Source organism: Uranotaenia lowii, chromosome 1, assembly GCF_029784155.1.
Source record: "Uranotaenia lowii strain MFRU-FL chromosome 1, ASM2978415v1, whole genome shotgun sequence".
Taxonomy (NCBI): Eukaryota; Metazoa; Arthropoda; class Insecta; order Diptera; family Culicidae; genus Uranotaenia; species Uranotaenia lowii.
This window is the reverse complement of record NC_073691.1, coordinates 154822731-154850275: the sequence shown is the minus strand read 5'-3', so window position 1 is coordinate 154850275 and position 27545 is coordinate 154822731. Positions and strand designations below refer to the sequence as shown.

Genomic DNA, 27545 nt, shown 5'->3' with positions numbered 1-27545 from the left:
TGTTTTCTACAGTACCACATTTGCACATTCAACCGATTTCATTTTCGAAAATTTATCATTTTTTTCAATAAAATACCTTAAACTATATTTATTTTCCATTCGAGATTTTCGGAAAAATCGAAGTGGGACGAGGGGTGACAAAAGAAGAATTTGAAATTTATTCTGGTCTTATTTTGATTTTGTATGAGAAAGGATATATCAAAAATGGTTTAAGTTGTGTCCAATTTAATTTTAATTTTTTAAGAGCCTCGGCCCCTCCCATTGGAAAAAATAGTATATCATACAGTTGAATAAATAATCTAATTTTCCGAATCCCTAATTGTGTAATAATTCTTAATTGAATCAGTTCTGATTTTTTCGAATTATCTCTTATCATGAAGGAGGGGTTTTTAACTCTTCTTTGAGCCATAATTGCATTGTATTGGTCTTCCAATCCTGGATACCTACCAAAGTTCAAGTTAATCGGATCACCCGTTTTTGATTGATGGTGCAACAAAATCTTCATTTTTGTTTATAGGAGTGCTTCAAATGAAGATTATATGAATTCTGTCGCTTTTCATAATAATTGTGAATGGGAACCCACCTTTTCGAAACTGATCTAGGTGTCATTCTTCAAAATGAATATCCCAAGCATGGCCGTAGGAACGGGGGGGGTTTTGGGGGTTAAACCCCCCCCATGAAGGTCCGAAGATGCCAAGTGAAATTTTGTGCTGAACAAAAAATTTTAATTTTCTAATCAAATTTTGATTAACTACGCAAATGATTCAAGAGTAACAATAGTGTAACATACTTGACTCCAAAACCGAGAAATCTCATTCCAGGACCACAATTCTACAACAGTTTTTCAAAAAAATTCTCACTTGTTGAAAGTAATAGAGTCCCAAATATTGAATCCCAATAAAGATAGACTAAGCTTACCAGATTGTACGGATTTGGACCATATTTTCTCACTCTATTTGCAAAATCAAACGAAAATTTCAATTGAGTCCTTAGAATCATGTATCTTGTCTCCAAATCATTTTTTTAATCAAATTTCATCAAAAAAACATAAACGATTTTTTGGAAGCCTGATTTTTCTAATTATTCTGAATCGCCTGATGTGTATCGAAAAATTTAAAACAGTATTCCGTGTGTTTTTCTTCTTTATTTTAGAGGAATAATTCCGAAATTTGCCTGCATATTGGACGGATTTTAGCTTAGCTTAGCTTAGCTTGATTGACTACTCACATCCACCTTCAAACATTGAGCCCGAAATGCTTTATTATAAATTTTTAGTTATAAGTAATATTGAACAATTCCGTTGAATTTTCTTAATATGCTTTTCAACTGTTTATTGGTACAACAATGATATTGAATCAAATGCATTTCGAATCCCATGGTCGCAGGCGTGGCTCAGTAGAACGAATTCTACATCGCCAATGGTTGCTACTCCGTGATTGATTGCCTGCATATTGGACGGATTTTTAAGAAAAACTTAAAACAATATGCTCTTATTTCGCAAGGTTTCAAGATAAAATTGCCTGGATTTGCCAACCCCGGATACTTGATCCAACATAAGTGTTGCATTTCAATCTAAAATGTGATGAATTTTCCATATTGAAAACTTTGAATTTCGGAATATGAAAAAAAAATATTTGAAATTCACACCACTTTTAAGATTCGGATCTGAAATTTTTATTCTCAATTTGTGTGCAGAGTTGAATCATAAGAACGTTTCATGAGTCCAGAAATTAAAAATATGTAAAAATTTCGTCATTCACAATTTTATTAAAATTTTTCAAGTTCAATTACGAATAAATAATTGAAAAAAAAATCATATTGAAAACCATAAATTCAAATCCAAATAAAAGATTTTTGGTCGAGGGTTCTGATACAAATTTTGCTTTTTGTTTTCAAATTCATAGGATTTCTTATCCGAAATTTAGATTCAGGCTTAGAATTTGGGTTCAAAATGCAGAATCCAGAATTGGAACTCAAATTCAAGGTTTGTATTAATCTAAATACAAACCTTGAATTTGAGTTTTAATATCAATATTAAAATATCGATGATAAAATTTCATCAAGGATTCAAATTAAAGGAGCTCGCAGTTTCATAACTTTGATTCTTGATTCAAAATTAAAATTTTTAATTCATCAAAGTCTGATTAGAAACACAAACCTGGTGATAATCACATATTAAAAAATAAGATCTGAATTCATTTCAAAGTGTTTGTTTTTTGAAAAATCTAGATTTTGATTTTGAAAGTTTGAATTACAGGATTTAAATTATGAAATATTAAATATTAAATGATAATTTTTGAATTTGTTTTTTTATCCTTATGTAAAAATGCAACTGGAAATATTATTTACAAAATTCACATATATTGCAGATTCTTCAAAATCAAAGGTTCTAACTAAGTCTTAAATTTTAATCGAGTTTATAAGAGTAGTCAAAAAACCTTATTTGAACCGCAACCTTATTTTTTACTTTTTTTTCTGAATATTTGATACATTTTCACCCAATGTTAAAAATGGTTATGCTTATGGTTCAGAAGAATTAGCTTGCTAAAGTAAGTGAGTTAACAAAGAAAATTATCTGAATCGGACGAATTAGCTGAAGGTTCAAAATCCTTTTTTTTGTTTCGATTCTCGATGCAGTTGGCGCACCAGATATTGAAAAACCTATCTGGAACAACTGTGATCGATACTCTAGGGCTCGAACTCACGGATATCAGCTCAGGAAGCAACTGATTTACCAACTGAGCTTTATCACAAGTACCCATATTTTTTAAAGCTTCATGAACAAAATTGGCTTCTCCTAGGACTTATTTTCAAAAATAAACAACTTTTAATGCAAAATAAATTTATCTGAATAATTTGCACTAAGTACATATACAATTTTTCACTGTGTAGGCATTGTTTAAGCAAAAATGTTATTGGGAAAAATTTGTCATCAAAACCCCCCCCATGAGCCGGTTCTTCCTACGGCCCTGATCCCAAGCAACCAAAAGTCCCATAAAACGGGTACAAAAACGCTTACTCAGCCCCATCATTGATATGAAGTACGTTCTATGCAGCTCAAAATTTAAGTTCTTATTGATACTTTCAAGTTCCAAAACAAGTCTTAATGATCTTCTATTCAGCTTTCAACGTCCTCTTAATTCAGCTTCCAAAAATTCGCAAAATGAGCAAAAAAATCTCTTTCTATCTCAACTGAACCGTTGGCTTCGGTTCATATCACCTTTTTTTGATTATTTACTGTGTCCTGTACCGGTGCCGCCATGATGCCACGCGCCTGATTCCAAACTCGACAAATTGCTCAATTGCTTATTTATTACATTTCCTACATACATCGCATCAGAATGGTCACTCAATTACTAAATTTCTTATTGAAAAAACATGCCCGGCTTGGGGATCGAACCCCGACCTTTGTGGTGAGAATCGAACACGCTACCACAAGACCATGCCTACATGTTGTTCTAACTGAAACTAAAACTCGAGGTGGTGTTTTGATTTTGAAAGCACATCAATGCACTTTTTGTGACTTATCAAATCCCGTTTTGAGCACTTTTGTGCGCTTTATGTGACTTACAAAATCCCGTATTGAGCACTTTTGTGCCCTTTATGTGACTTAAGTTCCGTATAACGTACGTATAGATCACTTTTGCAACTTTCAAGTTCGTTAATGAGTACATAACGTTCCCGAAAGGGAATTGGGCAAAACAAGTCACATACAACGTACATATTAATCACTTTTGCAACTTTCAAGTTCATTAATGAGTACATAAAGTTCACTAAAGGGAATTGGACAGTTGATTCTCTTTGTCAGCCAATATGTAACTTTAAATGTCTTCATTCAAGTGAATATGTGACTTTTGGTTGCTTGGGTATACTTCTGTTGCCTCTGGACTCATTTAAACTCTCGGTTAGAAAAGACTCGCACTTTAGAATGTACTATCCTTTAGAAATGGATGCACATACTGAAGCGCATCATTTTTTTATGTCTTTAAAATTAAGATTAATATATTTTTTTCAACAACTCTGACTCTGACGAATCAATAACGTTATTCCGGTTCCCTTAAAATGCATACCAAGTATTGATTCATCTAACGCACTCTCGAACGATGCAGAAACAGAAGAAAAAAAATTATGTTTTCTATTCCTGAAAGTACCATTCATAGGTAACAAATTGTTAAATACAAAAAAAAAATTCTAGAGACGAACCAACCAAAGCATGAAATGCTCTTTAATAGAGTTATTCTGACAGCAAAGCACATTATTACTTTCCCAAAAATAAAATCGTTTCGATAAAACGCACCACAAGACATTAGAATGGAGCAGGAAGAACATAAAAAGAATTTATGTATAGGATGTTACCTAAAATAACTTTCAAGTATTTTCGGAAATTTAATTCTATTAGGTAATATTTATTTTGCTCTACTTAACCCACTAGAGAGGAGGCTTTTTGTACTTATAAGACCCATTTCAAGCGAAGAATTAATAGAAAAATGTTCAGCAAACTTCGTCACTTTACGCAGGAATGCCGTCAACTGGGGCATCATGTGACACTTTTCAACTTCAAATTCATTCACTTTCTCTTGAAAACAAATTACTTTTTCAAAATTCTCTGGTAAAGTTCGACTTGTTCGCCTTTGAGTTTAACCACTCGCCGCAGACGGTCGAGGAACGCATTGTATGAGGCCCGCAGGTGTTCTTGTGGTATTTTATCTCAGGCTGCCACGAGATGTCGCTTCAGAACCTCCACACCTTCATGTTTCTTAGAGCAGATTTCGGCCTCCAACATACTCCAAACAGCGAAGTCCATAGGGTTCAGGTCTGGCGAACTCGCCGGCCACTCGGAGCTCGAAATGAACCCTAGAAAATGTGGCGCAATCCAATGTTGGGGTTTCTTCGCTTTGTGAGCCAGCACCGAGTCATGTTGGAAAACCCAATCCCTGGAACCAAAATGTCGAAGTGCGGTTCGACGACATTCTGTAGAACTAGTTCCCGATATGTATTTTGGTTGATCTTTACTCCTTCAGGGACAAAAACCGGCCATCACGGGTGATTCCGGCCCAAACCATCACCGATGCTGGTTTCTGCCGCCGGGTGGTTGTCAGCAAGTCGGCATGGCTTCGTGATCAGTCTGGCAATTAAACTCTGTCGTTCTGCTTATTTACGAACTGCTGTACGATGAAGAGTTTTGCCTCGGTAAACACGTTATTCTTCAACCTTCCTTCCGCAGTCCTCTTTTTACCCGTTCTTGTTTCTGCTTCACCGTAAGGTCTTGAACCTTTTGGAACTTTTAGGGCTTGGTCTGAAGTTTATCTTTCAGAATCCGACGGAGACTTCGATCCGATATGTTGAGATCCTCTGCCAATTTAGTGGCACTATGACGAGAATTTCTTTTAAGGCGCTTCTTGACGATCTTCACCATGGCAGGTGTCACCACAGTAGGTCGGCGTCCCCCACCATACTGTTTATAAAACGATTAGAGACAGTGTAAAAAAACGTTTAGAAAATGATATCTGAAACCATAAAAAACATTGCACTTATCTTGAATTCCAAAACGACGGTCTGTTGAATATGGCGTTAAGTTATGTTACTGTTTAAAACTATTAAAACCTCTATATGGAGACACTTTTCTAGGAACAGTTGAATAACGTTTTCAGAGCATTGAACTGTTTCTAGAATGAACATGTGTAGGCATATTTTAAACGCTTTATCAAACCGTTAATCGAACTGTTACGGAAATCGGTGTACGAACCGTTTGAACTAAAATTACTGTTTTTTTTATCGTCTCATATAACGTAACCATTGAAAAAACTATTAGATTATATCGTTAAACTGCTAATAGACAGCTTTTACAATGCTAAAGAATGATGTTCACCAATCATCAAACTATTTACAGTACGCATACTAAAAGAGCACGCACACAAACGCAAAAATTTCGTTCCATGCATATGGGAATTTTTCGGATAAGATTGACAAATCGTTTTAATTTCATTATTTTATTGAATCACATTTCAAAACACAAAATAACTTGCCCGAGATAAACATTTTTATGCTGCCTGCTCCTCCTCATTTCGCTCAGCACGCCCTGTAACACTTTCCGGGCCAAGCAATCCTTGCACGGAGTAAAACTGTGGGTTCCGGCAGCGTAACCTAAAACTTAAGAAACGGGATCTTAATATTTCTTTTAAAGATGATTTTAATTTCCACTTACCTGGTACAATGTCATTGGTTGTATAATTCCTAGAATGCCGGTCCCGGTGTGCTGATTGAGGTTGTACTCCATTTACCCGAAAACCATTGCCCAGAATGAAAAATCCCCAGAATTTCAATCGCCAGAAAGAACCATTCCCCAGAATTTTTTTCCCCAGACGAACCATTCCCCAGAAAAATTTTCGTCAGAATGTACCATTTCCCAGAAATCTTTTCACCAGAATGAACCATTTACCAGAAATTTTTTCGCCGGAAGAACCATTTCCCAGAAAATTGAAACCATTTATCCTTACTAGAAATTAATAAAAAAAAATAGGAATTGTTAGAAAAAAATGGGGTTTCATAACTTAATTCTTTTGCGGCAAAGCCGCAACCAACGAGGTGGAAGGGGCTGAGGCGGCACAAAGCCGCCGAAGCTCCCAAATCCGAGGTGGCCGCCGACCCGCCGTCGGAAGCGGCGGCCCCATAACATTGGTCTAGGTCTGCCGGGGCTTCCTAGGTCTGCGTGAAAGCTAGGGGTGATCCCTTAGCCCCGTCCGCCACGCGATAGCGTGAAGGACAAAATGTCTTTCAAGTTCGAACGCGCAGCGTGAGGAGTCGGATACCAAAACGGTTTTTTAAAGGACCATGGTAAGCATTGAATCAATTAAAGTACCATAAACCATAAACAAAGCACAATATTGGTTCTAAAATAAATTTAGTTGGAAAATTTCAAAGTTGTAGTTTCATTTAAAAAAATAATTTTGAAAAAATGAATTTCGAATCATATGAAATTTACAAGAATTCATTAGAAAAAAAAAAACAAATAAAAATACAAGAGGAAAAAATCTGGGATTTGTGCCATTCTGGGAAATGTTCCATTCTGGGGCAAAAAATTCTGGGAAATGGTCCATTCTGGGAAAAAAAATTCCGGTAAATGGTGCATTCTGGGGAATTTATTTCTGGGAAATGGTTCATTCTGGGGTTTGATTTCGGGTATTAGTCATTCTGGGAAAAATTCATTCTGGGCAATGGTTTTCGGGTAAATGGGATACAATTCTGATTGCATCTCCAGCAGGTAGAAAATCGATCGCGGCGAGCGAGGTGAAAATTTCCCGGCGTAGCAAGCAAAACAAACGGATAAAGACTGTTTGCAACAGTGGTGCCAAGTTCAATGTTTAATCAATATTTGCACAGATATTGAGAAACGGAATATTGGATTAATAAATTTCAGGATGATTATGTGTTTATAGTAACTAATAAATGTTATAAAAATGAAAATATACTAATAATTCAATTTAAAAATTCCGTTCAATTCCAATGAAATTTTGAGTCAATAATGTCATACTCAAATTATTATTCATTAGATCGTAACTAGAATATGATTTATGTTCTCCATCGTCATCTTTAAAAATATTAGGAAGTTCACTAGAAGATGACTAAAGCATCGTCTTTTATTATAGTAATTATAGCAAGAAAATAAAACTTATATTTACAAATTAATTTGAATTGGTTGATAACTAAAGCGATAGAAGATTATGTTCGATAATGAACAATTGATTCCGTTATTATTGGAAGCCCCGCAGTGAGACGTGCTAACGGTCTTAGTTTCTCTTATTCTCACGTCTCACTGCTACACCGTCTCTAGTTTTAAGAGAGATCCAGAGCGCCGAAACTGGATGGAAAACAAACGGCAATAAAGTAATCATAATCTTGCAACCACCGAACAGTAAACGTCGCGAATATCTACTCCGTCCGAAAACCCACTATCGGGAAAAATAAAGTGCTCCCCCACGACCGGAGCAGTAGTGAAGAGCATCAAAAGTGTTGCAAATCCCCTCGTGTGAAACTGGTTTTACAGTCCGCCAGTACGAGGGTGAAGAAAGTGCAAGAGCAATTGAAAACAGATTAAGTCACCATGTATCCACATTTCTTTTCTAGAATGAAGATGTTCGAGTCGTTGCTGCAGAAAGAAAAGTTGAAAGAATATTCGGAAGGCGAACAAGAGGAAACAGTCCCACCGCCGCCTGTTGAGGCAGTTTCTGCTCAAGCATCTAATGATAACCAAAATGAATCTATTAATTCGTTGCTCCACACACGACCTACACAAACAGAAAACGAACCCTCAATTGAAAAAAATGTTGAAAGCTTTGAATCGATAGTGTATTATTATATATAACTCAATATATTAATCATTTTATTTTATTATTATTATTATTATTATTTTTATTAAAGACATTTTACCATTGATATGGCATTCGTGTCTGTTACTGTAACACAAAAAATCATCTACAACTTATCCGTCAAATTACAGAGTTTTATGAATTTTACAACGTTGGTTTCTTTGCTTGTACAATTTGATAGAATATCATAGATTGAACCTTCCATATCACAGGCACGTCGGGCTTGATCAAATCCTCTACAATCAACCAGAATATGTTGGACAGTTACTCTTACTCCGCAAAAAGAGCATTCAGGAGGTGTAGATCGTTCCAAGAGAAAGCTGTGTGTTAAACGAGTATGTCCGATACGCAACCTAGTTAACAGACGCTGTTCAGATGCGCATTTCCTGTCGGTGTAAGCACATATAGATGGTTTAACACGTCTCAGAAGATTTTGCGACATATTCCACTCAGTTTGCCATGCCTCCTTCAACCTAGTTTTGACCAATCGAATTGCGTCTGCTGCTGGAATGGGTAAATCCATCGGTGAACTCTTCCGTCCTTCGTTTGCCCAACGATCCGCTAATTCATTACCAGGGATGTTACAGTGTCCAGGGATCCATGCAACAACAACATTGTTTTCGATTAACGCCTTTTCTGCCTCTTGGATCCATGGGTGTCTTGAGCGTCCTTTCGAAAGTGCATCAATACAGCTTGCCGAGTCAGTGAAAATGATCGAATGTTGCAGGTAGTTCGCTTTCTCGGCAGCAATTTTAAGCGCATAGGCTTCAGCAGAGAAGATGCTTCCGGATTTTGGTAGCGAACAGAAAAGTTCTATCTGTCGACCAATGATGACAGCTGCACCAGTTTCCTCGCCAAGCTTCGATCCGTCCGTATAGAGATGGGAATAGTTCAAATATTTGGTTTGTACCATTTCATTGAAAAAAGTAAGAACTTTGTAACTTGGATCGCCCGCTTTTACTTTTCGACGCATCAAGTTGTCTACACACGGTGGTTTCCGGTACCATTCGCGGTCCGACAATCTCAAAGGAGTGCATATTTTTGGTATTGATAAGTTGGTAATTGCTTTAAATAATTCATCTGATCGTTTTGCCATAGGGCACTCTAAATTGCTCGGATTTCTCTCCATCATCCGTATTGCCAAAACAGTCAAACGTTCAACTATTTTGTATCGAAAAGTAAACCGGCTTGACTCTACCATTATCGATTCGATAGGACTTGTGCCATTTTATTTTAAAATTTAATTATTATTTTAATTTTAATTATTTCAAAATTAATTAATTCATAAAACCATTTGTAAATAAAAAATCTACCATTTTACTGCCGTCAGGTAGTTACCTATAAGAGTTCTTGATATCGGCTCAATAGTCTCAATTTAATGTATTTTTTTTTCTTTTGTACAATGCATCTGCTTTTATCTTTCCGCGTATGAACAAATCAATAATTGATACGATAAATAAATTCAAAGATATTTTCGTGAATCCGGGCTGAGTTTTCTTTTTTCAAACCATCTGGCATCTCTGACCCGCATTTCTGTTATTTTTGACGTGAATTTGACACATGAGATTACGCTAAACGTTAGGGCCCTCCCAACGGTTCAGGCGTAAATATTGGTTTTAAGTATACCAGTTTAAGCACAATTTGAAATTTTAGAATCGGCTAAAACACCCACTCCCCACCGGTGTAGGAGCAAATTTAAAACTGAAACACTTTCATTGCAGACACTCAATAATTGAGAAGAAAAAACCCATTTTATTAGAAAAATTGCATCAGTTTTGAGTTTCACGATTAATTGTCTTAAAATTAATTCTACGAATATTCTTTTTCACAGAACAATGATTTCAACTATTCTACCAGGATTACATTAATTTAAAAGCAAACATGACTACACAACGAGGAAAAAAGCTCAATTGAAACAATTCTTCAATTAATTCAATCAAATTGCTTTGAATCAATGGAATAAGGTTTTGTTAAAATGAAATGAAAAAGCAATTTTTTTTTTCAAGTTATTGCTGACATTGATAAAGGAAATGAGAAATGTTTATCCCAAAGTCAAAGGAAATTTTCCTTTGATTTGTCGACATTTTTGTTTGACAAAAACTTGTTTCACTATTTGTAAATTTATGTATGGATACAGAAAAATATGCTGATATTGACGAAAACTCCGAGCAATCCATACGAACTAAAAATCTCTCAATATCTCAAATAAAACAAAAATTATAGAACAAACAATAGACATTTATTTTACCTCATCGAAAAAGTATTAAAATTTTCTTTTCGTTTATTTTTTTCAAATTTTAAAACGCTGACTGGATTCACTTATTCGTCGAGCCCAAATGAAAACCTTTTTATTTAATTACATTAAATCGAGAATAATGTGACATCTATTATTTATACTTGATATGGTTTTTATAAACATCTTTCCTCAATTTATGTTACGTATAGGCTGGTTGAAGCGAAAAAAAAAACATTCAAATAATATCTCAAAAAGAAACTATTACACCCAATGTTACCCAAACATGTGTGAAAGAAATCATTGTTGGCTAAAATTTTCTCACCGTGAACTAAATCGGTCTGTCGTATATTTTGAAATCCTGTTCCAAATTTGCATGAATTTGGAACAAAGGCGTATAACTGTTGGGAATTTCGAAATCGATAACTGTGCTAAAACAGCAATATACGACACCGGTGCCAGCCGAAATGTTTTAGCGTGGTCGAAAACCGTGTTTTGCATCTACCGTTGGGACCGCCCTTATGGTTCGAGAACAGTTTAACGATTATTGATCAAATTGAAGTAAATCGTTAAACAATTCATTCACCTTTCCAGATATCATCACTATTCACATGAACTTTCGTTTTATATTCTTATCGTTGTCGAAGTAAAGTTTTAAATAATAGCAACGTTTACGGAGACAATAACCTTTTCGGGGAACGTGGAAGTATCGTATTGACTATTTGTAATATAGTTTTTTAGTATGCGATAAGGCAACCACAGCACTACGTTTCTGTTCGAGATCCATTTTTCCTGATAACACCTGATTACAAAAGTAACACTTACATCCAATGATAGCCAAGGTCTTTTGATACACTAGGTTCTCCGACTTTCACAGTAAGTAGGCGAGGAGTGAGCGGGGCTCTCAATGAGTTTGTTTATTTTTTGCTCAGCTTTTCGGTGGTTGGTAAACAAACTTCATGAGTTCTGTATGGTTGCATAGCCTACATAGCCAAAATGGCTGAATCGGGAATTCGATATTCGGTAAAACCTCCTGAATATATATACACGTTGATGATAGCTAAGACTTAATGTAAACAAAGCGACGAGGAGTCGTTCAATACGGTTTCGTGTGCAACGAAATAATGAACTGTTGAAGTGATGTAGAAGTTCAATTGCCGGACCCTGTACAAAAAAGTTTTAAGGTTGATGGGACACCAAATCGACAATGTCAGAAAAATTATTGGTTTCACCAGTTATTTTTAAATTTACACAAACATGCGATTTTCACTCTACTTAGAATAAAGTGTCAGTTGCAAACAAACTTTGTTTTTAATGAAAAATAAAATGAAAATGTTTGAAAATTTATAGTTTTTGATATATTTGTAATGTCTTAACGCATAAAGCACCAATTGCAGTAATTTTTTGTTTGGTTCGAATCAAATTTTACATTTTTTTTTCTGTCAAAAATGTTGTTAAATAAAAGCATAAGGGCGCTGTATACATTTAGGGGTAAAAATGCTACAAAAAATTCTACTAGCTGAAATCATATAAATTAGTGTTTGGATAGATGAAAGTTTGAAATTAACAAACGCTTAATGCAAAGCAATCTTATTCCAGCATTTGCAAGGTGAATCTTTAATTTGCATTTTAGTGCATTTTAGCCCAGACTGGTAACTGAATTAAAAAAATATTTTTAAAAAAATTGGTGATTGTCCGAAAAATATGTTTATACCAACAGTGTTGGTATAAGATAATAAAAGCATTATAAAGTTTATATGTGATATCATTTGTACGTCTATAACTCGATTTTTTTTTTAATTTTCTATAGTAACATAAACTTTAAAAAAAACTATGCGCGCAAGAGTTTCCAGGTCGTTTCCTGAATTTGATTTTAGTTTTACGAGACAGTTCGGTAATGGTTTTGTAGCTACCCTGAAGATTTTTATAATTTTCCATCCAAAATAACTCTTCATGGTTATTAACGCTTTCTATATTCCATTAAAAAACTACGAATTTTTTATAAAACATCTAAGAGTTGAAAATTTTGCTCTGATTATCCACTCTGGACGCACCACAACTTTTAGATAAGTTGTCGTCTTGGGATAGTTCAGATGCTCGGAAGTCACACCAAGCTTGTCTCTCAAGGACTCTCCATATTTTAAACAAATTGATCTTTAAAATACAATAAATAACAATAGTGTTACCTGAATCCGCTTTTTTTTATCTTTCCAGATTATTTTCCGTAGCCACATCCGCTCTCCGATCTGGTCCTCTACCTTTCGGAAAGGATCTTCCAGTGAAACTGGTTGGGCGTAAATCATCCCAAGGTATTGGTTTGGCAGTTTCGCCACGAGGTGGAACAATTTACTACGCACCACTTACGGAAACGGCCGTTGCCTCATGGAACCCTCGAACCAACGAACATCAGTATGCGAATCTTACAGGGCTCGAAATTGTTCAAAATTTATCACTAAATTCTTTTATTCAATTTCAGAATCCTTGCTCAAGATCCGGAAAGTATCCAATTCGCTGCTGACATCCGGACTCCAGCTCGTGATGGCAACGCTTTGTACATCATCACATCCAAATTCCACCGATTCTTCTTGAAAAATCTTAATCCGAACGAGTTCAATACCCGAATTCTTCGAATCGAAGGGGTGGTTTCTCCAACTCCGGTACCTGTCGCCACACCCACTCCTTACACAGGCAACTTCCAGACGAATGCCCCTTACTATAACCTGCCAACTGCACCATCCACTGTTGCCTTGCCTTTCAAACCCTTGCACGATCCACGAATCCCGGTTCAGAAAATAGTTCCACAGAAGGCCGCCAACACCAAAACTTATGCACTGGTGCAGAATTATTATCCCTTTCCCATCAACAAACAGCCCTACAGTTACGAACCCGTTCCGATGATTGATCGTACGAAAACTAATCCTTTCTTCGCCTTGAACAGTGGCGAAAAACCATTCCCTCCTCCACATCACCCACGGCCTCAATATGGACTAAATGGAGAAATTTTCTTCCCTAAAATTAACCCACACTTCAACGACTTCAATGGTCTAAGATACGCGAAAAGTTTGAGATTGAATCCGGTGCGCCCGTACTAGTTCGAACAATATTCAAACCAAAATTTTCGAAAAAAAAAATCTTCATAACTGTGGACAAAACCCTCAAAAATACCATTGGTTCTCTCTTCCGTTTTTTTGGCATCGAAAAGAGAGATTATTCCGAATGGATATATACATACGTGCCCCCCCCCCGAAAAACCGCATGCTAGTGTAAATAGTTCAACGAAAAACCATGCAACGACCATTTCTCCCCGGGTTCGAAATTCTCTATTTATTACCTTCAGTTTTTCAGTACTCTTTCTTTCATCTAATACGTTTTCTGTCCGAACGTATACCCTGTAAAGTTAGTTTAAGCCGAACGAAATACTCAAAACTGTTTCTCAATTCGAAAATTGTATACTCGACAATCATTTTTATTTTAGTTTCCCTGAATCCAAATTAAAATATGTGAAGCCATAGTTTAATGCATTTTTCAACTACTTCGTTTCAAAATAGTTACGTATATTCTCATCGAACAATCTAAGAAGAAAAAAAAACATCTCAAACTCCCCAAACCAACGTTTTCAACACGACGCAAGACTATCCAAATAGTAAACCTTATGACTTTTTAGGAAATTGTAAATATAGAAAAGGACTTCATACAAACGCAAAAAATAGATTCCACCGGTAAACAAAAGGTGTTCATGAAAAAATCAAGTGGGGGCGAAATAGGTACAACACGTTTGTTAAGTTCTTAAGTTGGTATAGTTAAATGCACACAAATGATTGTCCCAAATAAATTATTGACAAAATTTAGCTCAATGGAAAGTTAATAAAACAACTTAGTAATTAGACATTTGTTTTATTTGTGCAAAGAAAGCGTTGATAAAGGTAAGTTACTCACAGCCGCTTCCGACCCCGAAATTTGCGAGCTCTTCGCCGGGAAATTCTCAAGCGTCTTTACCACCGAGGGCATTTCTTCAGAGCAACTAGCCAGGGCTGTCCGGAATATTTTACCTCCGGGTTCATCTTTGAATGGATTCCTAATTGAAGAGGCAGCCATCTTGAAAGCAACAGCAAAGTTGAAAAATTCTACCTCAACGGGCCCGGACTGTATACCAGCAACTTTTTTGAAGCGTTTTATGCCACTTTTGCTGACTCCCATCAAATATATTTTTCAATCATCGCTGGATAACGCAATTTTTCCCTCACTGTGGAAGGAAGCTCATATGTTTCCTGTCCATAAAAAAGGGGACAAGAGAGATGTTAGCAACTACCGTGGGATATCAGCTCTATGCGCTATATCCAAACTCTTTGAACTGGTCGTTATGGATCCTGTTTTCTCGTTTTGCAAACCTTACATTTCCAACGACCAGCATGGATTCATGCCTAAACGATCCACAACTACCAACTTACTGAGCTTCACATCTTTCGTTCAAGACTGCTTTGCCAGGAAGACTCAAACTGACGCCATTTACACTGATCTCTCAGCTGCGTTCGACAAGGTGAACCATGATATTGCTATCGAAAAGCTCGGACGCTTAGGATTCTGTGGATCTCTACTGGATTGGTTCCGGAGTTATCTAACGGGACGGAAATTATCCGTTCGAACTGGTGAATCCCTTTCCAGGCAATTCCCTGCCCCCTCAGGAGTACCCCAAGGAAGCCATTTAGGACCGATAATTTTCGTAATCTACTTCAATGACGCACTCTCGCTCCTTGAAGGCACAAAACTTGCTTATGCTGATGACCTGAAACTTTTTCACGCCATAAACAACCAAGACGATATCGACTTTTTACAGCAGCAATTTTCCGTATTTGCTCACTGGTGCGACATTAACTGCCTGCCGTTGAACCGCAGCAAATGCTCGGTTATATCATTTTCCCGTAAGCGGCACACTCTTCGTGCGGAGTACATCCTTGGAAGCGAAACGATCACCCGAGTAGAACACATCAACGATCTAGGAGTCATCCTCGATCAACGGCTGGAGTTCAAGACTCACACGAACTATGTTGTTGACAAAGCTTCTAGAAACCTTGGATTACTGTTTCGCATGGCCAAAGACTTCAAAGACGTGTACTGCCTTAAAAGTCTTTATTGCTGCATAGTTCGTTCCATTCTCGAGTACGCATCTGCTGTTTGGTGCCCCGGTTTGCCCTACGTCACTTGAATTGGTACGAAAATCGTTGCCGCCTTAAAGACTTGGACACGCTTCAAGTTCGTAGGAACGCTACTCGAGCTCTGGTTGTGGCTGACCGACTGACATCGAGAATAGACTCACCCACGCTGCTGGAGGCTGTCCCTCTCAGTGTACGACCCCGAGGATTAAGAAACCAGCATTTGCAGCTCTACGTCCCCATTCGTCTGAACAACTATGGGGCCAACAGCGCTTTTGTCGGAATCTTAAAAACTTTTAATCGTTTTTCTGCGCATTTCGACTTTGACGTTTCGAGAAATGTGTTCCGAAGGAAAATATTAGACGTGTCCAGAACTGTGTCGAGTGGATTTTAATTTTGATAAGTTATTTAGGATTAAGTTATCATTTGGATCAACATATGATCCGTTGATTTTTTATACAAATAAACAAATAAACAAATAAACAAATACTCACAAAAAATATCATCTTCTCATTCTTTATTTCAATTTTCTAAACAAAATTGTTTAACCTATCTTATGAAGGTCGAGGAAGCAGATTTTAGCAGGTGTCACGTCCTTTCCTCTCAAGTAAACGTATGTACTTTTCTCAATCAGTACTTTAAAACATACACGTTCGAACTGTAAACTGGTCTCAATAACGAACATTTTACCTCATATTCAGAAACAAGCAAATTAAAAAAAAACATTCGAAACGTTGACGTCGCATAGCGTGCAGTTACACATCTACCCGCTCTTCAGTTATTAAGTAAAATAAGTGTGGTTAGTTTTTCACGCGTCGCGTTTCCAACCCGACAGATCCGGATTTTTTGATCCGTTTGGCCATTTCTGGACGACCCATTGGATTCGGAATTTTGCGCCGTTTAGCCAAAGGACCATTGGAACTGATCGTATTAGTGAACGACAAAGGAAGGAATTGTTTCTCCCAAACCACGTGGTAGCTCAAGGTCATCGTTTGGTTTCTGCTGCTATAACCAGAGATGTTAAAATCGCGGGTCTTCATACTCGCACTTTGCCCTTATTTGCAGAACGATTTTATTTCGTTAAACTCAAACTGCAATGATGCTATCGATAGTTCAATTAGGAAAGCATCAGGAAGAACGCTTCGGGTAAACTCGGCAGGTGTAAACAGCAATCGGGGGAAACATCAGCGAAACGAACGTACAGTCAGCGATGCCACACATACCGATTTTCCGGTATTTATACCGATTTTTGAGCAAAATTTTGACCAAGAATCGGTATATACCGATTACAGATTTTTGGCAAAACATACCGATTTCATACCGATTTTTAAGATTTTAACTAAAAATTCATTCCACTTCAAAATTTCCACTTCATTCAAGCTATCCTCGTAAAGGTCCCGTAGAAAGAAGACAAAGTTCGGTAGCTGGCGTGGTGTAACTTTGATCTGAACAACTTTTAAAGTATTCTGCAAAGATCTCCACGGCTCACTCTCATAATTTGTTCAGTTGTTCACGCTGCTTTGTACCATAATAGTGTGATGCACTATTATGGTACTCAACCTCAAAGCCAATGGACTAAGCTCAAGGCTGAAATTTGACCTTCTGCGACTGCCAATAGAAGTTCCTTAAGGGGGGTAGGGTCTAACGGGTAAAAAAAAACACCATTTTCACGATAGAGCTATCGTTCAAACAAATGTATTCAAATTTTTGGCATTACACAAAGCATTGTTAAAAGAACATTTAGTAATTTTTTCGTAGAAATATATTGAAAATGAGCCGGTGACGGAGCACTTTCGAGGATGCCTTTTAGAAAACAGGATTTGCGGTGGACACTGTATCTCAGCACAGAATCATCTGAAGTCAAAAAATCAGAGCAAAATATTTTTAATAGATATTTTTCTGGACCCCAACGTTTTTATTTAACTTAAAAAAAATTTTATGAAATTTTTGTGGCTGTTTGAAGTAAAAACTACGATTTTTCACGAAAAAATCCGCCATTTTTTATCTGTAAAATCTCCCCAAAAAAAAAAAAAGAAAAACGTTGGGGTCTGGTATTTTATATGTAGAAAATATGTTCCAAATTTGAAAAGAATCGGATAAGCAGTTTTCAAATGCAGATGTCCACGGACTTTAAAAATGTGCTTTCGAGAAAAACGCGTTTGAAGTTTCTGCTTTTGCTTTCTTGCAGTATTAGATAGGAGGAGATAAAGGCCTATAATTTCTACAGTTTTGCTTCAATTGACTTGAAAATTTGACACAACATTCTTGAAATGTTTTACAATAAGAAAATAGAAAAATTAAAAAAAAAACGATTTTTTGAAAGTGTTCGACCCTACACCCCCCCTTAAGGTCAATCTCAATTGACGATCTCATTAAAGCTCTTGTCTCGTGAGATGCTAACTTTTCAAGGAAATACATACACCGTTTGAATATAATCATAATCCTTGTTCAACTTGTTGCCAGATAGGGTATGTCTAGATTTGAAGTGATACACGGTATGTAATAAGGTAAAACAGCCATTGGATTTGTAAGTGCTTACTAAATTAAAATTTCCTTTAGGTTGACCTAGTTCTATTATAGCCTTATCAAATTTACATCCCACTTTAGCCAAACATCAAAGTCTCAAATTTTTACTTGATTTATATGCCTAACCAACGTGTAACCTGAAGGTGCTTTCCATGCCCCTATTTTTCTTATCAAACGGTAACTCTTAAAATAAATTTCCATTCAGTTATGAGTACTGGAAAGAAACACTTATTTCGGATTTTCTGCTGAATTTTCATTTGTGATTTTTGCTTTCGTCAGCAAAAGCAGATAGTTTTAAAATTAAAAAAAAATGTACAAGTCATGACAAACATAAAGTTCTGTTAAAATTTCAAAACCGTAATTTTGAGTAAACTAGTGTTACCTAGAACCAAGTTACGGGGAAAATGCAATAATATAAGCTAAAACAAATTTAGTCAGCTAGTTTTGAACTAAAAATGAACATTCATAAGAATTCTTAGACTTGCTGTTTATTGCAAGCTTCTATTTACAGAAAAATACGTTAGGAAGTTGAAAATGTAGGTATTTTTCAATATCCACCTCAAATACCGATTTTCATACCGATTTTTAGGATTTACATACCGATAAAAGATTGTTTTGGGTTTCAAAATACCGATAGAAATGTGGCATCACTGCGTACAGTTCTGAAAAAAAATCGTTTTCGTTCGGCAGCCGAACACATTAATCGGACTCGGACAACGCATGGGGGCGTGGCTAAAAGTGATAGATACAAGGGAACGGGAAACGAGCGAGAGAAGGGTGCGAGGAATGTTAACTCGGTTCGTCGGGCAACGATCGCTCGTGTGCATTCGTGTACGGTCAGCTTCGTTCTGTTGTTTCGTTGTTGTGATTTTATTCCTGCGAGGCATGGAAAACATCAATGCAAAACTGTTTTCTTCGTTTTGTGCACATTGATGTGATGATTGGAACGAAGATAAAATCAATCTGCAAATAGCAAGTTAAACTCGGAAGAAATCAGCCGAATGATCACGGAAAATAAAAAAAAGGTAAAATTTACCTTTTTGCGAGGTGAATTTTTTCCACCCCTCTTTCGAGGTAAATTTTACCTTTTTTTTCATTCACCTAGCAAAAAGGTAAATTTTACCTTTTTCGCATTCACCTACCAAAATAGTAAATAATACTGTTTCCCATTTACTGATTTAAAAGGTAAATGCTGGTTGGTTTGATTGTTATCTTCAATAAGAATTAAAAAAATACAAAATTCTTTCAAAAATGATATTTATTGGAGATAAATAGGGACTGGTAATTCGGCTTCGCGTTCTTCTGAGCCGCTATGGCCGCTGAATCCACCTGCGTTGCGTACATTCATGGCCTCCTCCGTTCGACTAATCCGGTCAGGTTCGGCTTTTCCGGCTAAAGGATGACGTGGAATACACCTCAAAGCTCTATGGGCCGATCTGAAACAAAATCAATAGAATTATGACGAGAACCAGCACAACTAAATGATATTTAAGAACACTTACCATTCTATTCCGATTTTCATATATTAGGCACAAAGCAAAACTTGTTCCTAGAATGACAAAACAGCTTAACCCACAGAGAACAGACATCGAGCCCCGAACAAAAATGTGTTGATAACGTGTGTGAGAATACTAACCTAAGTTTCAAACCAAATTCGTAAGTGGACTAACATTCATAAGATGTCGCTACCAGTACAATTATTTTTCCATTTTTTCGACACGCTTAGAAATTAATATTCATAGCTTATCTCAAATGAGGCCATTGTTATATATGAGAGTAACACAACTTTTTGTGTAGTAAATTTTAAGAACATCTTGATTCAAAAAAAAAAATGCAAATCATATTTCAATCACACTTTAATCGCTGTCGTATGTCCCAGCATATGCCCCATATTGTTCAATCAATAATGACGCTGAATTGAAAGTTGAATTCCAAGTTTTAAAGTATGTCTGTCAGTAAATAGTTTTTTAGAACAGAGAATGTAAACATAAATGTTATAATTGTTAATTATGGGTCGGTGTTCCGGTTGATGATATCTTGTAACTCATGTCTAACTCAGTTATTATTTATTCATTTCTACTGATTACTAACCCTGAGTTACAACCCGAATAGAACAGAACCATGGTATCACATTCATTATCCAATGAATTTGAATGTGACCATGTACTTCATGGTTAAAAGTACATCCGAGCGTGAATTAATTCAGAAATTTAAACTTTCCAAGTTTTTCGTGTACGAACAATTTGACGGCTGCGGCTCGCGCGGCACTTTGTTTTTCTTTTTTCGTCTAAACAAAATCGTCGGTCGGATAGTTTTCGAGTGTTTTTTAGAATGAATTCATTCGAAGTGCTCGAAGATGCACGCAATGATGAGTTAAAATCGAAATGAACAAAAGGCAATAGTGTTTAATGTTTTATTTTTATAAATTTCAGCAAAAAAACAATCACAGTGCAGTGAATGGGTGACGTCTGGAGCAGGTTCGGAGTACCGGAGTGTGAGCCCCAGACGGGTCCAGCAAACGATAAGTTAAGTGAAGTGTATTTTTTTAAAAATAAATAATAAATTTTAATAAATCCATCCTAACTAACTTAATTTTTTTTTTAAACTATAAAAATGATGACAAAACCAAAACATAAGTACAAAAACCCCACCATGAGCGAAAATTTTTATTACAGCGGCTTAACAATGAAAATCATCGGATTTTCATAGTTTTACTTTGAAAAATTGGAAGCTGTTTCAACCATGAACTTTATATTTTTGGGCTTCTCAATGTATGGAAAATCGCCATTTTTTTCATGGTCACGCTGCATAACAATACCCCTTTTTCATGGTTATTTTCGTCAAAACGATGAAATGTATGGTCAAAAACTATGAATTCTAATGTGTATTCACGGTATCGAGAACGATAATAATCGTTGTATAAACCATACAATACATGGTGCGTGAACATGTAATTCATTGTTTTTTCATGGTGCAATTCTATTCGGGAAGTCCTCATGTATCGATCTCAGGTAACATCAACCAGAATATCGAGCCATAATTTACAATTATAACATTTATGTTCACATTTTCTGTTCTAGTAAACTGTTAACTGATAGTAAAATCCCAACACATACTTTAACACTTGGAATTCAACATTCAATTCAGCGCCAAAATTGTTTGATTGGTGCAGATGCCAGCGTTCAAGTGTGATTGAAATATGATTTGCATTTTTCTAAAATAACATGATGTTTTAAAATTTATTACACCAAAATTTGAGTTACTGTCATACATTGCACTGGCCTCATTTGAGATAAGCTATGAGTATTAATTACTAAGAGTGTCGAAAAAATGAAAAAAAAAATAGGTGTACCGGTAGCGACATCTTATGGATGTTAGTCCACTTACGAATTTGGTTTGAAACTTAGGTTGGTATTCAAACACACGTGTTGAGCTCCAGCTCGAACTCTGTTCTCTGTGCTTAACCTCAATGAACGGGTTCGGCGAATAGTTACTTTTTTTAGAAGAATTGTACCGTTTTGTTTAGCTCAATCCAGGTCAATTACACCTCGCTACGAGGTAAGTTTTACCTTATTTGGATTTACCTTTTTTTCTAGGTGAATTATACTTTTTTATCGAGCTCAATTCAGGTGAACTTCACCTCGCTACGAGGTAAGATTTACCTTTTTTGGATTCACCTTTTTTCTCGGTGAATTGTACCTTTTTTCCAACCTCGATTCAGGTAAATTTTACCTCACTGTGAGGTGAGTTTCACCTCGAAGAGGTAGAAGTTACCTTTTTGGCTTTCACGAGCGTTTACCTTTGCTAACTCGGTAAATTTTACCTTTTTATTATTTTCCGTGATTCTTTCCGAGGCGAGTTTACGCATCTCTGGCTATAACCAAACAACCCACCAAGAAAAAAAATGATTACAGTTCATCTTTCTGCCGCCAAATGAATGGCTTTAAGATTCCGAACTTAGAATATTTTCGTTATTTTTTTGAGTCGAGACTTCTCAATGTGTTGGCCTCCCGCGGCTGGTACGTTACCCGATAGGAAATACACCCTACTATTCGCCATACTTATGCCATATTCGTTTTCATCCTGGTGGTGCACCGGTAGTGCACCAAGTGCTGTCAAACCTTTTTTTTTATATGAAGATGACAGCAGTTGGTGCACAACCATCTTTCCACCAGATGAAAACGAATATGGCATTAGTCGACTCGCGAAGGGTGCGTCGGCCGATTTTCGTTCATACTAGTCGGCCTATCCGCGATGCCAGGTAAATGTTTGACGTTTTGTAGTTAGGAAAAAAGGTAAACAATAGGGTGTAAATTTTCGAAGAATTTAAAACTCATTTTACTACGGCTTTTTACTTCAGAGATCACTTAAAAAGTAAGTAGAATCCATTTTTAGGTCGTCTTCTAGTGTTATAAATATTTTTTGAAAAAATATTGATAGCTACTATAAGCGATATATTGAGTTTCAAAAACTGGTGTTTTTCTTGCGATTGAAAACAAACTTAAGTATTTTAAAAGTTTTTGAATAAAAAAGTGATATTTTCACAAAAAAATTGTTGGAGATATTTGTAAGCTAAATTTACGAAAATTCTGTTTTGGAAAGCATTCTAACAAGGCAAAAACCTGATTGAAAAAACTGGAATTTTATCCTGTTTTCTGTTAACCAAAGTAACAAATTTGATGGTTTTTTTTCTGGAATCAATGGAGTGTTTGAGTTGGTTTTTTGTACTGGAAGAAGATTTAAAATGATTTAGATTTTTTATAAATTTATTTAAGAGTGGTATTCCATTTATAAAAAATGCACTTCTGGAATATGAGAGCTGTTTGCACATTTTTTGAAAAGGGCTTGTGATATAGCTCAGTTGGCTACTCAGTTGCTTTCTGAGCCGATGTCCGTGAGTTCGAGCCCAAGAGTAAATATCGAACACAGTTGTACCGAATAAGTTTTTCGATAACTGTCGATAACTAATTCAGTTTTGACCATTCCTTACTAAATAGGCTTAAAGCACAGAGAACAGACATCGAGCCCCGAACAAAAATGTGTTGAAAACGTGTGTGAGAATATCAACCTAAGTTTCAAACCAAATTTGTAAGTGGACTCACATCCACAAGATGTCGCTACCAGTACACATATTTTTCCATTTTTCCGACACGCTTAGAAATTAATACTCATAGCTTATCTCAAATAAGGCCATTGCAATATATGAGAGTAACACAACTTTTTGTGTAATAAATTTTATGAACATCTTGATTTAAAAAAAATGCAAATCATATTTCAATCACACTTTAATCGCTGTCATATGTCCCAGCATATGCGTCATATTGTTCAATCAATATTGACGCTGAATTGAAAGTTGAATTCCAAGTTTTAAAGTATGTCTATCAGTAAATAGTTTTCTAGAACAGAGAATGTGAACATAAATGTTATAATTGTTAATTACGGGTCGGTATTCCGGTTGATGTTATCTTGTAACTCATGTGTTACTCAGTTATTATTTATTCATTTCTACTGATTACTAATCCTGAGTTACAAGTCCTCATGTAGCAATCTCAGGTAACGTCAACCAGAATATCGAGCCATAATTTACAATTATAACATTTATGTTCTCATTTTCTGTTCTAGAAAACTGTTAACTGATAGTAAAATCCCAACACATACTTTAACACTTGGAATTCAACATTCAATTCAGCGCCAAAATTGTTTAATTGGGGCATATGACAGCGTTCAAGTGTGATTGAAATATGATTTGCATTTTTCTTTAAATCATGATGTTTTAAATTTTTTTTTTTATTTACAAAAGGTTTTATTAAGGCATTTTACTTATAAAGTTTTTATGTGCCGTGAGTATTTTTCCTAACTTTGGGTTAGTAAGAGGAGGCCGTAATCGTCGCGGCTACTCAACTGTTAATTCAACTTATTAAAGGAAAGGAAAGGGGATTAACTGGGGTCACTTCCAAGAACAGTTTCCGTTAGGGTCCGGTGGTGGCTTCCTGTAGCTGTGGTTTCGATAGCTACCTCAGGGTTTTCGACTTCCTGGCCAGCCTTCTTTGTGGTGTTGTAGGACCCGTCGGAAGAAAGTTTGTTCTAATAAATAGACGAAACGAGCATTGTTTTAAAATTTATTGCACCAAAATTTGTGTTACTGTCATACATTGCACTGGCTTCCTTTGAGATAAGCTATGAGTATTAATTTCTAAGCGTGTCGAAAAAATGAAAACAAAAATACGTGTACCGGTAGCGACATCTTATGGATGTTAGTCCACTTACGAATTTGGTTTGAAACTTAGGTTGGTATTCAAACACACGTGTTGAGCTCCAGCTCGAACTCTGTTCTCTGTGCTTAAAGTATGCCAACTAAATAGAGTCCTACGAAAACTTACTAAATTGGCCGATCCTCCCCGATAACGTATAGATAAACTTATTGTGCTACTAAATCTTACGTAATTGTGTGAAAAGTGTGCCTATACTCATCAGCCGATTTAGTATGGCACCTTTCGTATTCAACGGTAGCCCGATTAATCGGAAAACTAAATATAGTCCTACAGTCCCCCCACAATCGTTAGTCACTTAACGTATCCTTTCACCACAAAATGCTTGTTTATTCGGGTGGTAGTTGACCAAATATCAAGCTTTGCATGAATTTCAGTCATTAAATGCTTCCTCTTTGAGTTCAAATGTGTTTTTATTTTCAGTTTTGTTAAAAAATAACATAATTTACAGAAACAATCAGCATTTTTCAAAACCACAATTATGGGTCAAAATTGTAGCTTGTAACAGTTATTAGTCAAATTGCCCACAATTATTAGTCACATAGAAGTCCATGGCAACATCAACATGGAAATCATCGTGTTTCTGGCAAACATTCAGGGCATTCTTTGATAGTATAAATTCAAGGAGCATTTGGTTTGAGCTATAGCAACCAAGAAATGTTTTGCGTTGCTAGCAAAAAAGTGACCCATGATTGTGTGAAATTTGGTAGATATTGTAACAATTATGGGGCAATTTTATTTTGCAAATTATTTAAAAATTTCGCGTTTTATTCGCTCAGTTTCATTTGGAAAACGTAAACTTGTCCTTTTCACCCTCGGGAAGATACGGGATGTTTTGAGTGCTTTATCAAGTCGATGCTTTGTCGTCACCTTTGTTTGGGTCCCCTCACATTGTTCGATAGTGGGCAATGAGAGAGCAGACTCGCTAGCAAAGGTGGGGGCGATGGAAGGCGACACGTTTCAGCGTGAAATCGTCTTCAACGAATTTTACTTTTTGGTTCGAAAAAACTCTCTTGTCAACTGGCAGCGCAAATGGTACGAGGATGACAAGGGTCGGTGGCTGCACTCGATTATCCCAAGGGTAAGCCTTAAACCATGGTTTAATAGATTGGATCTGAGTCGAGATTTTATTCGTATATTTTCCCGTCTCATGTCCAATCATTATCCCTTAGACGCGGTACTCTTTCGTTTGGGTATTGCTGGCAGCAATTTGTGCAGTTGCGGCCAAGGTTATCACGACATCGAGCATATTGTTTGGTCGTGTGAGGTCCATCTTGTCGCCAGAACGACTTTCATAGATTCCCTTCGGGCCCGAGGAAAACCACCTAACGTTCCAGTGAGAGACGTGCTAGCTGTGCTAGATTTGGACTACATGTTCGAAATCTACTTCTATCTAAAAGCTATCGATCTCCGTCTATAACCCTATTTTATTTTCATATTTCCCTTTCTATCTTCTTTTTTCTTTAAAAAAAAAAGTGCTAGACTAAGAAAATGATTGTGAAAAACAAAAAACGAGTGTGGCTCCTTAAAACTTAAACGTATGAGCCGTTTCAAATAAAGAATTATAAAAAAAAAACTTGTCCTTTTTGCTTACATGAGACCTATTTATTTTGATGGAATTTTTCAAATACCCGCATAAGAGGCTTAACGGTTTAAGATATAACATTGGAAATTTTTGCGATAGTTCAATAGATAATTTTTAACGTATGACAAAAACTGTTCAAACAGCAATTTTACTGTTTTCAAGCGCACACATAATATTTTAAATGCATTTTGATGATATTATCGATAAACTAAAAATAGAAGTATGAAAATTTTCCTTTTAGTTCAGTAGATATCAGCAGTGCAAATGGCCCGTGACTAATAATTCTATGTGACCCATGATTGTGAGGGGACTGTATTTGCCGCTGATAGTGTTCGACGTTCGTGATATTATGCTGGTTGTTTCACCAAAACTTTTCAGTTTTGGGACAATCAACCTAAAAAACGACCATGTGTGTCGACCGGCTGCCCAAGCTGGACAAGCGTGTAGTCAGGAAGTCGCTCGATAATCGCTCTCGGAGAAAATTTTCAATTTTGATCTGAAAAAGTGTTGAATATGTAGAAAAGTGTTTATATTGCACCAAGGTGAAGTGTCATAACTAGTTGCAACACAAGAAGTTAAAGTATAACCGAAAAAGAGCAAATAAAAGTGTTTTTTACGTTTTTCATTCCCAAATAGTATGAGCGTGGGGGCTGGGTACTACGCCCTCCAAGCCAAGCCAAGAGAAAAAGCCGTTCTGAAAATTTCACTGGATGTATCAGGTTCTACAGCATTGATCTGGAAAGCAAGATGAGTGATTTTTCTTTATCTTTTTAATTTAAATTGTTGACATTTGCTCAAAAATTGTAGTTTTATAGTAACAAATTTGACAAACTAATTTCCACAGCAAAGAAAAAATGAAATGTTTCTTCGGTTTCTTCGTGAAATATTTCACACACAAGTTTTATTGTCTTCAATCTTGCGTACAAGTTGAGATATGCGAGAAGCTTCTCTTGTGGCTCAACTTGTACGCAAAAGAAGCTTTTTCTAACAAGAAAAGCTTCTGCAAGAATGCATGGCATTAGAAGCTTAGGTGGTTCAATTGAAGTTCTTGTTAGGGTTGGGAATCGATGGTAAGTTTGTGTTTTAACGTTTTCTTTTACCTATACGAATATGAATGAGCGTCTTTGTATTGAGTGAAAAAAAAAAATTATTTAATACTTTCATAACATTCAATGTATATCATCAGTTTGTTGAAGGCATTTTTCATATTTTATTAGTAACTTAAGGAAACCACAAGGGCATCAAGTATGATTGCATAGTTTAATTTTGAAATATATTTTGTGAAAACTTTTTGAAAAGTATTATAGCTTACACTTAAGTTTTAAATTTCAATCAAAATTGAGGGTATTCAGTATCGAATCAAATTTAAATTTCATTTTTTCCATTAAAAAACTATTTGATTCTCCTCACATCAAT

The 27545-nt window shown here is 36.1% G+C and overlaps 1 protein-coding gene across 1 annotated transcript in view; it reads left to right on the top strand.

Annotated features, from left to right (window-relative positions):
* Positions 1 to 14483, top strand: part of LOC129740614 (major royal jelly protein 1-like) — a 118736-nt gene extending 104253 nt beyond the window's left edge. The window contains exons 4-5 of the mRNA XM_055732326.1: positions 12814 to 13008; positions 13076 to 14483. Coding sequence (XP_055588301.1) covers positions 12814 to 13008; positions 13076 to 13691 — 811 coding nt within the window. The 3' untranslated portion in view covers positions 13692 to 14483. The remainder of the gene's footprint in view (positions 1 to 12813; positions 13009 to 13075) is intronic.
* Positions 14484 to 27545: the final 13062 nt, after the last annotated feature.